This window comes from Apteryx mantelli, chromosome 1, assembly GCF_036417845.1.
Source record: "Apteryx mantelli isolate bAptMan1 chromosome 1, bAptMan1.hap1, whole genome shotgun sequence".
In the NCBI taxonomy this organism is placed as follows: Eukaryota; Metazoa; Chordata; class Aves; order Apterygiformes; family Apterygidae; genus Apteryx; species Apteryx mantelli.
In genome coordinates, this window is record NC_089978.1 from 76,398,370 (window position 1) to 76,414,754 (window position 16,385).

Here is a 16,385-nt window from a genome sequence, read left to right on the forward strand (position 1 = left end):
CTACAATTACTACCAAATCACTACTTGAGAATATCTGAGTGATGTGCCATAACTTTTTATTTGTTTGTTTCATAACCTCCAGGCCAGAGCTTGCACGACCAGCTACAACTTTGTATCAGCATAATCTGACGGGAATTCTTGAAACAGCTGTGAGGGCAACTAATGCACAGTTTGATAATCCTGAGATCCTCAAACGACTGGATGTTCGACTTCTGGAGGTCTGTTGCATCATGGTGGTTTTGCCCTGAAATGAGAAATGAGTAAAAATGCCTACTTTACATGTGTGTGTGTGTGTGTTTATATATATTTATATATATATTTTATATATGTACGTATGTGTACATACAGACACATGTATGAAACAAAATTTTCATGTGCATATATAGTACATACAGTTTTTCCTTTTTTTGCCATTGAAGCCTATTTTGAACTATGTAAGCCTCCTTCAAAAGTCTTCCCTTCTCCCATCTCCTGCCCGCTGTCTTTGTATTTTGATCTGCAGGAGTGTGGTTATTTCATTGACAGTGCAAAGTCAAGTATTTGAGTCTGACAGTAAGTGATGCTGGTGGTCCTGATTTGGGGTTCTGCAGGCAACTCCTATTGCTGTTGCTCTTACTAGAATCTGGGGTGTGGTTTCTTTGTGACTGGTAGTTACAAAAAGTGAAGAAAATGAAAGTGCATTTTGTGAAGGAGATCTTTGGTAAGAAACTTGTGTCAATGAGGAAAGGTTTCAGGCTCCAGCCCCAGAGATGAGGGTTATCCAAATAAATGTAGACATCTGAAGTTAAGCCTACACTTCAGCCTGAATCCTGCCTGAGAAGTCTCTCTTTCCCTACATTTCTTTTATTAGCTCCAGTAGAAAAAAAATGATGTTACAAACATTTGGTGAGATAAATCCCACCCTTGTGTCAAACTTAAAATAATTTTTGCTTAATTTCCTGAGGGTACCTTTTGATAAGAAACTTCCATATTGACATTGATGATGTGGCACTTGTTTTTTCATAGGCTTTGGGGAATGGAGGAATAAATAAAACTTCTTCAGCACTAGTATGCTCTGGTTAAACACTAAAAGCAGCATCTTTTTTTAAATACAGGTGTCTCCTGGGGACACTGGATGGGATGTCTTCAGCTTAGACTATCATGTTGATGGGCCAATAGCAACGGTAATGCCATACACTGCAGATTGTGAACATCTCTGATACCAGTTTGGATTGCTAAATAATTTGTTACTGAAATAACTTTTTATTCTGGAAAGTAAAATCAAAGAGACTTCTTTTTTGGCATTTAGGACAAACCCACTGTATAAACACTTGAGTTTTATAAACCAGCAGTGAGTGTTGAAAAGCTACGTTTAAAACATTCATTGCTGAAAATCAGTAATTCTGTTCCAGCAGAGATTTTAGCAAGTACTTAATAAACAGAGTGTTCTTTTTCTTTTATTATATCAAGGTTGTAGCAGCTACTTTGGGGTAATTTGCAAGAAACTAGAATATATTTGGGGAGAACCTATTTGTACTATTTAAATAAAATTTGATAGGTAGTATTCATTGGAACTGCTGAGGAAATAGTTGCACTGTTGATTAGAATGCTTTTAGTCTCTATTATGACTTTTTTTTTTTAAACAAGACATCAGGATGGGAGTCTGATCAGCAGAAAGAATCATCCATACATGTGTAGTTTGAGAAGAGTGAACCATTTAGGCTTTGTCCCTTGTTCACCCTTTCTTACACTTCTTCCCAGCTGGGACTGAAAGTGCTCAAAACCTCCCAAGAAATGACCAGCTCCTAGCATGTGGGTCCAAGTTCTTACAACTGGCATGTCAGTGGGACCTCAAATAGAGTGTCACTTTCCCATCTTACAACAAATTGAAACTGGCAAAAGCATCAGAGCAGTACTGAGGGTTTTTAAAACTTTTTATTTAATTTTATTTCAATACATCAAAGATGCCTACATGGAAGACTCGTGTAGAAAATTAAATAACCTCTAGTGCATTTCTACACCACTTTCTTCAGTCTTCTCAGGAATATAACGTGGGCATATTGATGTAGGAATATTGTGCTATGGGAACCCTTCCAGTGTTAAAATGAACAAATAAAACGGTGGCTGTAAGCAGGCACAGTTGAAGTGTGCTCTGGACCAGGGAAGATGCTACAGCTCTGCCCTCAGCAGTGCCCTGTCAGGACACTGAAAGCTTGCAGCTTCTGTTGCAGCTACCAAGGGGGGCAAAATCCTGAGTGCTGCTCTGCAATGCATTTTTAAATCTGCCTGTGCCATTTTTCACATACATGAGGCTCCATTTTTATTTATTTATTTTTTTTAATGAACTGCAGTGCTGTTATAACTTTCAGCACCGTATGTAACAGATGTGCACTTGGGTGCATAAAGGATAGTACACTTGAGGGTGAGGTCTGAGAGACTGATGAGGAACGGCAGCACTCCCTTGTCTGAAGGCCTGCCCTGTCTGTTGATAGAGATTATACCAGCTTATAGAGACTTCTCCTCTCTCTTTTCCCCAGTGAGTTATCTGGCCAGTTCCATTTGGTCTCCTGACTCCAGTAGTTTGGAGAGCCAAGGAAAAAAGCTAGCTTTAGTATTTTGGAGGCCCAAACTTTTTTTAGCTGGCATGTATAAGTATGCATAGTTACACATTCACACATACTTTTTTCTTTTTGTTCTGGTAAAGACATGCAGGAATTAGGCAAATATACTTGACAGTTTCCCCTTATATGTTCTGGTGCCTTTTGAAGTTGGACAGACCTGGTGCTGCAGAGCTGAGGGAAGCTGGGAGAAATATTTCCCTCCCAGCTTGCTAAGGAGTTCTGGAAGTGACCCTCCGTTCTGCACAGATTGCTTCTTGTTTGGGGATGGAGAGGATTTCTTCCCCTGCATTGGAAATAGCACCAGAACACATGGTATTGGTTTCAAGCTAGTAGAAATGGGAAGGTTTGAGCACTTGCTTTCAAGTGACAGTCTGGGAACACATCCATGTTTCTTGCTTGTCAGTTGTTGCAGTTGTTGAGTGCTCCTTTGCACAGCTCCTTTCAAGTGGTGGTGTGAATAAAGACTCCCTTGCAGTTTGCCACACCTATTCTCAGTTGAGGATCTAGCTGCTTGGGCTCTCTGCGGTGCTGAGGATGCCCACCTCAGTCCTTGTAACAGAAGCTGCCCATATCAGTGAGTTGGCGCTGAGCTTTTCTGATCAGCTACTGTGCTGCAAACTACTGCTACCCTTTGACTGTAGCTCCTGCTGAATGCGATGTTGGAATTGCCAGGCATTTCCTCCACAGATCAGGAAGAACAGTGTGCAAGTGTTGGCAGAGAACACCGCTATGATTTTTTTCATAAGCAAGGCAGCACCACGTTTCCCATCACCTCTCTCCTCATATCGCTTTTCAGGAATTTCACATCCTCCTGAAGCCTGAATGCACTTATAGAAATTGAGTGTTCCTGGGGGAGCACATCCCAAGAGCAAAATCAAGAAGTGCATAGGAAAGGCTTCTTTATTAGGCTGCTGGGACTCCTACGTGCAGGACCTGCTGTCAGACAACCGAGAGCAGGACCTGCTTTCCACTACAACTGGCCGATCCCTGGCAGACGCATTCCTCCTCTCATGGCTGCCCCTTGTTATATGCCTTACCCGTGATATTAGCCTCCTTCAGAAGTATGAGAAGTGCCAGTGACCAGCCTCTCAAGACTGAGGCAGTTCTGCTTTGAAAAACAGGGAATCCTGATGCTTTAAGCACTGCAGTCTGTACCTCACCTTCTGGCCTGCTGGCACAGGACTTGGGTTGGCAGCTCTGCCCTCAAAATTCCCTGTATTTCATGCCTGTCTGCATACTTGGTAGCTCTTGAGGCTAGAGCAAGTGACTGTAGTGTTTTAGATGTGTCATTTGGTAACTCTTTCAAGCTCTGCTGCTTCTGGTAGAGGAGAATTTTGCTTATTCCTACCCCCCCACAGCTGGGTCCCTTGAGGAAAGCCTGTCATTGAAAGCATTGATCCAAAATCCCATTCCTCAGTGGAACCTTAACTTAGGGCTGACCTCTCTTATGAGGAAGAGCTTTGAGCTTATGGCTTTTTCTTTTGCAGTTTGTAGTGAAGATAGTCTTTGGATAGCCATATCTTCTCATTCCATCTTACCACAAAATATTCAGTTCTTGCAATGCAGTACAAGTTTAATGTGCAGCTTTTAAATGGTATTTTATTTACTAGTTGAACTGGTAACTCAGCTAGCTAAACTCTTGAGGAAGCATCTTCACAATAGCTGTGGGGTTTTCAGTGACTTGGTTCTGCCAATATTTACTCATAAACTACCTGAGTCAGAACAGATGGTCTGTGAAGTGGTTCTCTGTCCCTCAGAACATGTGGTATGTCTGTTAAATTTGTACTGATCTTTTGTTAATTTTGTAGGTATTTACACGTGAGTGCATGAGCCACTATCTAAGAGTATTTAATTTCCTTTGGAGAGCAAAGCGGATGGAGTATATTCTTACTGATATATGGAAAGGACACATGTGTAATGCAAAGCTTTTGAAATGTATGCCAGGTAAGAGGGACCCAAATGAATAACATACTTGCAAACTGGAATTAGATAACTGCAACTTATTTTAACTTTGTGTTATGGAAAAAAATTAATCCACTAGGACAGATTAATTTTATATTTTGTTGCCTCTCTTGACTAAAGGTTTAATGATAGATGATGATGAAGGTGAAACAGCATAACTGGGAATGGAAGTTTCCCCTCTTTGTTGTTTTAATTAATCCTTAGTTGTGAATTTTGTAGCAGTAAGCAGATGAAATGCTCCATGACCATGGAAAGAAGAAAGCAAGCAGTGAAGTGACTGTTTCCAAGGCAGGTGTTTTTGTGGAAGAGCCAAGCAGTAGGAACACTGCCATAATACAGCTAAAGTCATTTTACTTTTGTAGACTGCATTTTCTAATTTACATCTAACAAATTAGCAGAGTGTGCTTTAAGGATTAGTAAAGTTCAGTCATGGAGTGTAACAGAAGAAGGTGCCAGCCAAGTCTGTAGATGTTTTGTCCTTTTATTGTTGACGGATCCCAATCATATGATGGAGATCTTCTGGGTACATGGCTCAGCCCATGCGAAGCTCTGTGACTTCGTTGGCTTTCCAGCTGCTGCTTATACACATTACGTATTCTTCATCAAATGGGTTTAGAAAAGAAAAAAGATAAATAAAGAAGGGAAACTGAGGCAATATAACATTTTAGTTGCATGTGTAGCCTTTACTTTTCTGTAACACAATCTCTTTTATGCCTAACTTTGTTCCATTACAGGGTTCTAGTTATGACGTCAGAGAAAACGTCGAGTTTCCTAACTGCAAGTTCAGAATGGAGCAGGTAGAAGAGTTGGATAGAGATTGTTTTCTGTATGTTTAAGATAGAAACAAATAATCCACACAGTGGCAACTCTGCGAAACCTGAGCACTTTGAATATACATTCCTTTCAGTATAGAGCATTAACGTTCAGCACGGCATAAAAGAAGTGCTCGGGTCTATTTTCCTTGTACGCACTTCACCTTCCCTCCACCAGCATTCCCTCCTTGTGCTTACCATTACTTTTCTCAACAACCCTGTCTTAAGACTACACCAGGTAGCACACTCCAGCTCTTCTATGTATAACTTCATGCTACGGCCTGAAAGATGCACTCCTGGCGGGGGACTTCTTGCACAGATTTTACCCGGAAATCCAGAAAACATTGCCTCTTTCGATCGTTGCTCTAGCATGTATCTAGCAAACATGTTCTGGCCCTGCTTAGCATGTCAGCTACTGGCCTATGGGGGTGTTATTTGGTTCTTTTTTCTTTTTGATGAAGGTGTTTGAGGAGCTGCACAATGACCAGAAAGATATGATTTTGACTCCTTGTCTCTTACTGGTGTCACTGGATGTTTAGATTTAGCTTAAGAGAAAAATTTCTAGCCTCACTGAGCCTTGTGCACAACCGGAACCAAACAGAGGTCTCGTGTTCTTGGGCATTTCCCTTCGTGCTCCTGGTGGCTTTTGCTGCTCTCGGCAAGAAGGAGTTCCTGACGCACTCCCGTATCCTGGCACTGGAAGCTGGACTTTGTGAGGATGGCTTGTGTGTCTTCCCACTCTGCGCTCCTCATGCTGAGAAGGAAAAAGCAGGCAACTGGAGACTGGACAATGCTGCCATTGCCCTCCCCCTTGAGAGACCCCAAACTGTGTGCCTGCCTGTTTCAATCACGGAGTCCCTCAGACCTGTTTACCAGGCCACCTGTGGATTTCAGGAGCTCACAGATGCAGTGTGACTTGAGGAAAAACTGTAGCCTGTGATTCTGGTGTGGCCTCGACTCAGGCTGGCTCTGAGGCGGGGAGAGCAGCTTTCCAAAGAGACCTTTCTGAAGCTGAATAGGAGAGGGAGCAGGAGAGAGAGGGAAGCTGCCTCCTACTGCCTGGTCCTTCTCCATTCCCTTTTGTTCAGCTTCCTTGAGGCCTTCCCACTGTCCCCTGTGTTTCCCTTTCTCCTGTGCTGCAAGTAACAAGCCTTCCCAAGTTGGGTGTTTTCCCCTCCCGCATTGCCGGTGCTCTGGCTTAGCTCCGAGCAGAGCAGAAGAGGCTCAGCTAGGAGGAGCAGCTGTTGGAGAAGGAAGTGGAAGGTGTGCAGTGTAGCGGCTCTGATGTGCTCAGAAGGGCTTGGGACCTTCAGGTGGCACTTCTGAGCTGAGAAGATCGTAGTATCTCTGAGCACGTGCGCTGACTCAGGCTTGCCTTCTCGGACCTAGCTGCACGTCTCTCAGTAGCTCTAGCTCCGGAGGGATACACTTCTCTGTGGCATGGTAATGTTTACCAAGATGGATCTAGGTGTTTCGAATTGGGAGCTTTTTGGCTGGTGGGAGTAGAGGGGTAAAGCGGAAACGTCAGTGTCCATGTTTAGTGTTGCTTGTATGAGTTTTGCACAGCTTTGGTGTTACAGTACCACAGCTACTAGAGGCCCGCATCCCGGGTGTTTTCAGCCATGTGCCTCTTAAGAGAAATCCCCAAGCAGGAACTCCTTGACTGGCTTGAGAGCTTCCCTTCTCCGGCCATTGCTGCTCTGTTCCTGATGGGAGTGGCGAATACGCAAGCTCTTTGCTTGCCTTTCCCTCGAGTAGTGTAAGCAAATCGTCTACTTCTTCCTTAACTCTTTTGGCTACGAGCATGGGGGTGCCCAACACTGGTGCAGGTAAAACCCTCACCTTTGTGCTGTGTCCTTTGAAGAGCTGGGACACTCGTGGTGTAGTCAACTGATGGCTTGCAGTCTTGGCAATAAGGTATTGGCCTGTAGGTGTCCCTCTCTAAGGCAGGAGTGACTGTTTGTGGCCCTGGTGATCAGGGGAAGAGCACCTTTGGGAAGGGCAGGAAAGAGAACGGAAGGGCAGGGAGCTTCCTGCATTTTTCACACCTCCTGGTAGGGCTGGGATTCGTGGGCTGCGGTGGAGCAGCAGAGCTGAGCCTGCCCAGCCACCTGCCCCTGGGTTTCCTAGCAGAAGCACGGACCCTGTGTCTTAAGCACAAGCTCTTCCAGGCAAAGTGCATTGATTACATTTCCTCTTGTCCATCCAAGGTGATGTTGAGTGATTTCTGAGTCACAAAAGCTTGGGGGCAGGGGAGGCAGGAAAGGTCTCAGAGGAAAGAATCAGTGGCCCAGAAGAATGTGCACAGGCAGGGAGGCATTTCTGTCTTTACTCATGGCTTGCGCGTCCCCCGACTTCTACAATGACGTCACAGGAGCGTGAAGGGCTCTCTTCTGCAAGACCAGCCGTAACTAGCACGCAGGTGGGTTCCGTCCCTTCCCAGGCGCGGACGTGAATCGTCCGCCTGGACACGAGTTTAAGATGCCCGAGGTGCAAATACTTCTCTTCCTGCAGGACCCAAGTTTCCAGTGGCAAGTAGGTAGCTTTGGAACAAAGCGTGGACATGCAGGCGCTGGCACAGTATTTGTTTCTTCTCAGAGCTTGTTGCCTCCTTATTTGCAGAGTCCAAGGCTGCTCTTCAGCTCTGAGGCACTTTGCTGTGGGTTTAGTTAGACGTGAGGAGGCAAAGAACGCCTCTGCCTCTGGAGGCGGCTGGGAAAGAGGCTCTTGTTGAGTCTGCTCCGATTCACAGAGCTGGTCTGTGGGACTTTTTGGCATGACTCCGTTTCCCTCCTGCTCCTGGGAAGTGGCATTTACTTTACTGTCATTTCTCTGTGCCCAGTGAGCGCTTCTCTGACTCCAAGCCAGCGTGTTTTGCTGTTCTCCCTTTTGGACTCCTTTGAGACGAGGGGGCAGGTAACCAGTCTTATTTTCCTCACCCCGCAGTTTTCAGACTGCAAGCATCTCCCGTTGTGAGGGCTTTGTTTTTTCTCAGAAGGAAGTTTGGTCTTTGTTCCTATTTCCCCCTGCCGGGAGGCATTTCTTGTGCTTTGCCGTGGAGCAGTTGTTTGCAGATAAAAGCTCCATTGCTCACCACCTTCCGTTTCGGCTGCACGTTAAACACCACCGTGGTTTAGGATGCTGGCCAGGCCCTTATAGCTGTTGCTGTCGGAAGGAGGCCAGCGTGGGCTTCTCTGGGTGTGTACCCCCAAGAAAGGGGAGCGTGTTGACAAAGACATGGTCTGGCTTCTGGCTGGAGGGATGGAAGGAGCAGCTGGAGGGACTTTGTCCACTCCCTAGAGGTCGTGTTCTCTTTCTAGGATAGCTTTATTCCCCGTTCCCGAACCATATGAACACCCGGGATTTTGATCCTTTAAAGGAGGAATTACAGGCAGTAGGGTCAAGCTTGCTCTTTTGGTGTCAGTAATCTGAAGAAGGAATACAAATACACCCTCATCACCAACGTTAAGGAATTTCTGCTCTTTGGCCAACCCGGGAAGTTATTTTCATTGACCCTGTTTCAAGTTGATGCAACACAATATGTTGGAGGCAGTCTTCCTGCAAAGGTGTGAGGAATGAAGAACAGAGGAGCTTGTTGGTCCATCATTCAGCGCAGCGTATGGTTCTGTAACATCGCAGCATATGAAAAGGCAGCATTCCTTCTGTAGCAGTCTCGTGTGCTTGTCTACAGCAGCACGATCAGTTTGGCAGCTGTCGAGAGAGAGGTCTTCCTCTCCCCAGACAACCGCCTAGTTCCAGAACGTTGAATATGCACATACTGGAGAATTATGCCATTGCTGGTTTTCTTGAGCCTGCCCTTCTGCAACAGAGATACCCTCTTCTACAGGTGAGCAGCTGAGGCTGTCAGGATGACTTGCCCCTGTGTCTCTGTGGTGGCATGAGGAACGGAGCCTGGAACACCTGAGTCATGAACTGCCCAGTCCCGCCACAGCCATCCTCCATTTTGGTCTCAGTGTAATTAAGTAATGCAGATTATGCTACCTCTGTCTTTGAAGGCTCATTGCAAGAGATCTGAGGAGAGTGAAAGAAGAAGCAACTGCGGATCTGTAGTCTTAGACTTTCTACCAAAGAGTGCATGCAGCATTCACTGTATTTTGGTCTCTTGGGGGACTGCAAGGGTCTTCTTCTCTTGTGATGCTCCGCAGGTTTTCAGCGCTGTCTGATCACACAGCCAGCATCGTCTTTGGCTCTGTTTTCAAGAAGTTCATTGCGCAAAGTTCTTTGGTCTTGCGTTACCAGCCAGTATTGCAGTTACCATCCAAGTTTAGTGGCTGTTTTGTGGGGTACTCCGTTTGGCAAAAAAAAAAAAAAAAAAAGCCATTGCCAAGCTGGTTTGATGGCTATCGCTGTCCTTTTGGTCTTTAACATACCATCTCTTTGAATTTTTTACAGAGCTTTCTGGGGTGCTGCATCAGTGTCACGTTCTGGCATCAGAAATGGTCCATTTCATTCATCAAATGCAGTATTACATTACATTTGAGGTACACTTTATCCACCCAGTTGGTTGCTTAAAAAAGAAGCACTTCTAATATGCTGTGTGTGTTGTGTGTGTTAAATTTCAAAGAGCTTGTCATCTAGCAAATCAAAATAGCCCCATCCTGAATCATTGCTCCAGGTACTTGAATGTTCGTGGGATGAACTCTGGAACAAGGTCCGACAAGCACAGGACTTGGATCACATCATTGCGGCTCATGAGGTTTTTCTGGACACAATCATCGCTCGGTGCTTGCTGGATAGTGACTCCAGGGTAAGTCGTTACCTTTGCGTTAAGCTGTAGCTTTTGTGATCTTGGCTCATGGGCTAGCAGCTCTCCTCTGTTATGTTACAGGAACACCGGGAAAAGTCATTTTTCCCCCTCTGATATAAGACTTGTGGTAGGCTTTGTACCTAGTCCCTGCACACACACGTGGGTGCTGATTATAAAACTTGCTGCAATGTGAGCCAGTTGCTTTTGGTCTTGAGAAGCTGCATGCTCAGGCAGCAGCTGACCTGGGGCCTTGCAAAGCAGCCTGTCTGGCTGTGCTTAAAAAGATTAAATTTTTGCGTGTTCCAAAGAGTCTCTTTCACTGTAGAACTCTCCTCAATGTTCTGCTGTTGTACGATCTCACAGGTACTTCTCAACCAGCTTCGGGCTGTTTTTGATCAGATCATTGAGCTCCAGAATGCCCAAGATGCAATGTACAGAGCTGCTTTGGAAGAGTTGCAGCTGAGGTTGCAGTTTGAAGAGAGAAGGAAACAGCGTGAGCTTGAGGTACAGCAATGCTCTCACTAGAACATGGCAGTTAATTGAGGCAGCTATAGATGGTTTTTGCTCTCTAATACTCAGGGTTTTTCTGACAGCAGCTAGAGCTGAAACAAAAATTTAATGCTGGGACAAGTGTAAAAGTCATCCGTAGCAGGTAGTGAATTCAAACAAAACCCCTTGAATGGCATTCTCCATGTCTATCTTGCCCCTAAAGTCTAGGTGAGTAGATCTTTGGAGGACAAGAAGTTTAGGGTTGTTTTAGGTGAAGGGAATGGAAGCAGCTTGCGTATTCTAAACTTTTTCACAATGAATGCCATAGCTCCATGCCTGCCTCCATACTGCCCATCTGTGGGAAGTGTGGTGCTGGGGTGAGACTTTGTTAACCTGAGATTTCCTTAATAGTCTCTGTCTTCCTACGAAGGCTGTGAGAAGGGCTTCTGTAACTTTTCCTTCTAAAGGAGTCAGGTCATTAATATATCCTGAATAGTCTCACATACTCTACAGCCGCTGAGTGGGCTGACAGTTTCAATATCAGAGGCTATGTGTTTGGCTTGTTCTGGCGATGTTTGGTTGAACATGGTGATTTAGCCAGGTAGAAGGTGGGCTTATGAGTCACTTCCATCATGTGAAGCTTGACCTGTTATTCGTTTGGTCTCTTTGTAGGGCGAATGGGGTGTAACTGCGTCAGAAGAGGAGGAAGAGAATAGGAGGATAAAAGAATTTCAAGAATCAATACCCAAAATGTGCTCACAGCTTCGAATACTTACTCATTTTTACCAGGTGCCCCTTAGTTCTTTTTGTATATGGATTGTGAGTTTTGCTATGTAGAAATCAATTTCAAATACAGGTTAGGTGTTACTACTGCATTTATATGCACCATTTGTGGATTTGGTCTTCAGTTTTTGCTGCTCTGTTTAGAAGTCTGTATTCACTGTTCTTCAACACATTTTTGTGATTATCTGTGTTTCCCTGATAAAGAGGGATAGTCTCTTCATTTAAGTCTCCTCCTTCTTTCAGGAGGGGAAGCAATAGCCATGTTTTGGTGTAATCTGAAAAAATCTAATTCCTACTGCATTCCATTTGTTTTCTCAGCCTTTGCAAGTTATTGCTGTGAAAGATGTGCGGGAAGAGTCCTTTTTTCAGGACCTACTGCTTTTTCCTAAGGGTGCAAGCAGGGGCAATGGGTGAGCTGTTGGGGCAAGGTGCACAGAGTGCCTTCTTTGAAAGGCATTATTCTCCCATTGTCTTGCTTTCTTACATCTGATTCGAAAGTTCCCACTCCTCAGCGAAATCAGTTCTCAGCTTCCAGGGAAAGCATGCCAGAAGGAAACAGAGGAGGGGACACAGCCATATGTTCCCCAGCAGCCTTTTGGGAGTTGAACCCAGGTCCACTGGAAACCCAAACCCTTCCCATAGCTCACCTCTTGACCTTCACACATGGGAAATTCTTGATGTCTTTTAGTAGGCCTTTTAACTACCCTTATTTATCACCTTTGGCATATCTGAAGTTAGTTTTATTTAACGATGCTAATACTGAGTTTGACCTAGAGCTCTTGGGCCTGCTGTCTTCCTATTTTTTCTTGATATTTCTTATATCTTCTTTCTTTTTACTCTTTACTCCCCATAAATATGCATTTAGACAAATATTAAACATGTAAGCATGCATTATTTCCCTAGGTAAATGAATTAAAGTATTTTTTTTTGCTGGGATAACTCACCCATATTTTCCTTTTAGCTTGCAACAGTACAGTAGGTACAGGTTATTTACAGCAGCTATAATGGCGACTCTGTACCTTTTCAGCATGTGCACAGCACTTCCCAATGCTTCTCTCCAGCAGTTTCCACCATAAGATCCATTTCTCTATTGCCTACAGCTTTGCCAGGATATAGCTACCCTGGATGAAGTGCTGCATTGCCAAAAGAGTTCAGTTCACATGCAAGTTTGAGGGAAAACAGGTCAGAAGTGCTGAGGTCAGAAAATGCTGGTGGCTGTTGTTGGAGGCTGTACTGATCCCAAGCTATTGATGCAAGGACTTCAAGTTTGGGAGCGATTTGCCCTCTGGCTCCAAATATGGCATTTTTCCTGCCTGTGAAAAATTGTGCTAAATTCTTTAAGAATCGAGAGCCCAGAATAAATTGTCATTTGCGTGTTCAGAAGAACTGCTAGAGGTTGGCGATTTAGCTTCTGTCTGCCTGGACTATATTCTGGCTCAGCCCCACCATGAATTTCCCAGGCAGGACCTCCCTGGCCAGCCTCTGTCATGTCTGAAGGTCACTGGGTGCTCTCCCTACGCATACGTCCACACTAGCATTTCAGCGGAGATCAGGAGTGAGCTCTTGCAGTGAGTCTTCGCACGCTCCCTACCTCCTGAGCTGTGCTCCATCCTGGGGAGAGCTCCCGCAGCCCCTTGGCTGGAGCTGAAGGGCAAGAGGGGCTGCAGGCCTGTGCCTCCTGGGTCCTGACTGCTGCCGGCTGCTCAGTCCCAGAGACCAGAGAAGAGCTAGCCCCAAATAACCCCCCCTCAAAAGGCCGACAGGCTGGTCACCACGTTCGCAGCACCCACTGCCCCTGTGCTGCTCCGCGGGGCTACTTGCTGCTGTAGGTGCGGCCTACCGCAAATGCAGGCCTACACACTGCAGGTGTGGCCTACCGCAGAGCGGTGCTTTGGAGGCAAGCAGTGGCTTCAGGCTGGTTTGGCCTGCCTTGTTGCTGCAACCTGGGAACATGTTGAGGTGTCCTGCTTGCATGGCTTGGGTCCTGAGTGGTCTCCAAAGTCTTGTGGGGCTGGCCTGAGAGGTTCGGGGCAGTGGTGCAGGAGCGGTTCCCCTGCAGCCCCCGTCCCGGCAGCCCTAGGCCAGGCAGGGGAGTCCCAGCAGGGCAAGGAGACCACTCTGCTTAAAAGGCTGAGCTGGGTGTGCTGCAGACGCTGAACTGTGTATGGTAGTAGTTTAAAGACAAAATGAAGCTTTGGAGTTTTTGCAAAAAGTGTGAATACAATGTAACTCTGTTGCTAACATTTGGGTATAAATGCTTGTGTTTGCATTTTCCTGGATTCTCCCTGCCTCTTTGCCAGGCTTATATACCACCTCGCATCCTCGGGTGAAACACATCTGACATGTTCTGAGGTATCTCTTGGGTTTTTCTTTCTCATTCAGGGAATCGTCCAGCAGTTCTTGGTCTTGCTGACAACCAGTTCTGATGAAAGTCTTCGATTTCTTAGCTTTAGATTGGACTTCAATGAACATTATAAAGCAAGAGAACCAAGGCTTCGTATTTCTCTGGGCACTAGAGGCAGACGAAGCTCACATATGTGAAACAGTTTCTAGTAACTACACCTCGGTATCCAAAGGATGTTGAACCTCTTGTTGGACAATGCAATCAGTGTCAACATAATTACACCAAGTGGCGTGCGATAGGTGTCCACCACTTCTGCAGGCAACGTTTCCCGTCATGTGATTGTGTGACACTATATAGCAGAAAGCAAAGTATGTTTTTTTACACTGATGTTTATAAAACAAGGTGACTAAATGAGCTGATTGAACCTCTTCCAATCAACTTGTTAAATCATCCTTCTCCACAAATGCCATATTTAATTTGGAGCTTTGTAAGCTTCCTCCACTGTAACTTTTATCTGTGTCCAGGAAATTGCATCTTTTGTTTTAGGAGGCACCATTTCCTTTTCTAACAAGAAAATAAGAAGGTTATTTTTTCTATATACTTGTTCTATTTGAAAATAGCTTTTGTTAAATCTGACAGATTAGAACTCACACCTAATGTCCGTGTTAACAAGCTGTAGCAAGCATTTTATTATGCTGATTTTCAGTGTTGTGATGTATTCGACTGTGTGAGAAACTTTGTATGCTGGGACATAAATTTAACTTTAATGTTTCTTTGTTTTCAAGGTTAGCAGTTTCAAGTAGAAATGATTTAACGGGCAAATTCTACAGCTACTGAACAGCAGCAAACTGTAGAAGCAGAGCAGGAGTGAATTTATTTCACCTAAGATATCCTAAGAACTGAAGTTAAAGCCTCGCTACTGTCAAAGGAAAGTGTCCGTAGGGATGGAAGTGAATGAAGTATTTTGTGTTGAGATGTTAGAAAGAAAGGGACTTGGCTAAGGTTGACTACATTATTTCTCTTCCTTCCCTATTTTTTCATTGTAAATATTTATATATTGCTGTCCAGATGCTGGGGTGGGGCGGGACGGGCACGACACAACTATTCTTTTGCAAAGCTGCCATGATATCAGGTCATTTATTATGTTCCACGTACAAGCTTAGAAAAATAAAAATGCAATTATCTTTCAAACACTCGTTTTACTTTTTGTAATGGAAAGGTGACAGTGTTTAGCCAGCATAAGAAAGAAGACACTTCTGGTTAGGAGTGTAATTGGTTTACAAATCCTTCCCCTTTACAGGGTTTTGGTACAGGTATTAACTATAGTCATGGTTCTGAGCAATTTATTGACTAGCAATTGCTCTCAGGTACACCAAGCCTGTGGGCTTTTCTGCCCTTTCTCCACTCAAACCCCTGAAAAGTGGAGACGCTTGCCAGACAATTCAGGGGAGGCTGCTGTAGGCCATGAGGGAGGTGAATGCTTGTGGGGACAATGCATGAAACCCGCAGCCATGGACTAACAGGTTTATTCTCTGGGCACCAGAACTCAAAGGTTATCTGGCAGGTTCTGCAGTCCTCAGTTTGGTTAAAGAAAACATGGAAGGGTTTGCACTCTGTGCCCCTTACAGGACCTGCCAAGGCAGCTTCACGGGAGCGCTTGCAGGCACCATTTCAGCCAGAAGAAAATCTGGTCCCGAAGGCAAGGGATCTTTTGTATGCCAAGGGAGAGCTGTATGCTTCAGAGCCTGGTCCCCTAGCGTTGCAAGAATCACTTGACAGGTGGGACTACTCTGTGCACATGGTGGGGGTATTTTGTTATTGTAAAGCTTGAAAGAAGCACAAAGCTTATGTGCTTGTGACTTTACCATGCCTCCCAAATTCTGCTTAGAAAAATACAGCTCCAAAGGGACCCTTTTGGCCTGTTGCCTGAGGGAGCTGTTACGTGATCCCATGTGTCCCTAGAGAATCCACATGCCAGAAACACCGCACAAATGTCACCCCTGGCGGACAAGTTCATCACAGTTCGTTCTGTGCCTGAGTTCCTTTCGATCTGTGCAGTTTACAGGACTAGGTACTGCGTAAATCAATCTTTATGTCATGAACTTATTAGGTAGAAGTCAAACAAGGGCTTAATCCCTGTTCTGTAGGTTAGCCTAAGTCATGAATCCATTAAATCATTGATTTGCATCCTTACAAACAAAATAGGTACTGAGCTGATGGCAAGGGTGCTCATCCTTCCTCCTCGGTCTCAGCAGACCGGCTACTGTTGGATCTGCCTCAAAGGCTCTTTGGGTAAGCTGATGTATCTATACCTTCCAGCTAGGAAGTTTGGTCTATACCATTTCTATCAATCGTTTCAGTTACTGAGCCAGAACTTGCTTATTCTGAGAGTTTCAGTCTCACTAGGAACTAGTAAACAGTTACTTGCAAAACTGCAAGGTTAGCGGACCTGATTCTTTCAGGCCTTGCGTATCTAGTGTATGTTTTGCTCTCGCTTTAGCCTAATGGCACTGCTCCAAATGTACATCAGGCCTTAGCATGAGACATTTGGGGGGCCCAAAGCCTGAGCAGAAGTTGAAGGAACAGTTTTAGCTGAAGGTTTTTTACCTTTGGTGCCAAAACGAATC

The 16,385-nt window shown here is 45.0% G+C and overlaps 1 protein-coding gene across 5 annotated transcripts in view; it reads left to right on the forward strand.

Moving 5' to 3' along the window:
- Positions 1 to 14,949, forward strand: part of TUBGCP3 (tubulin gamma complex component 3) — a 68,221-nt gene extending 53,272 nt beyond the window's left edge. For all 5 annotated transcript variants that reach the window (XM_067295790.1, XM_067295814.1, XM_067295799.1 and 2 more), the window contains 8 exons: positions 83 to 218; positions 1,095 to 1,163; positions 4,409 to 4,544; positions 9,788 to 9,876; positions 10,011 to 10,142; positions 10,506 to 10,646; positions 11,304 to 11,420; positions 13,797 to 14,949. In XM_067295790.1, the coding sequence (XP_067151891.1) occupies positions 83 to 218; positions 1,095 to 1,163; positions 4,409 to 4,544; positions 9,788 to 9,876; positions 10,011 to 10,142; positions 10,506 to 10,646; positions 11,304 to 11,420; positions 13,797 to 13,955 (979 nt within the window). In that variant the 3' untranslated portion in view covers positions 13,956 to 14,949. The remainder of the gene's footprint in view (positions 1 to 82; positions 219 to 1,094; positions 1,164 to 4,408; positions 4,545 to 9,787; positions 9,877 to 10,010; positions 10,143 to 10,505; positions 10,647 to 11,303; positions 11,421 to 13,796) is intronic.
- The last annotated feature ends 1,436 nt before the right edge of the window (positions 14,950 to 16,385 follow it).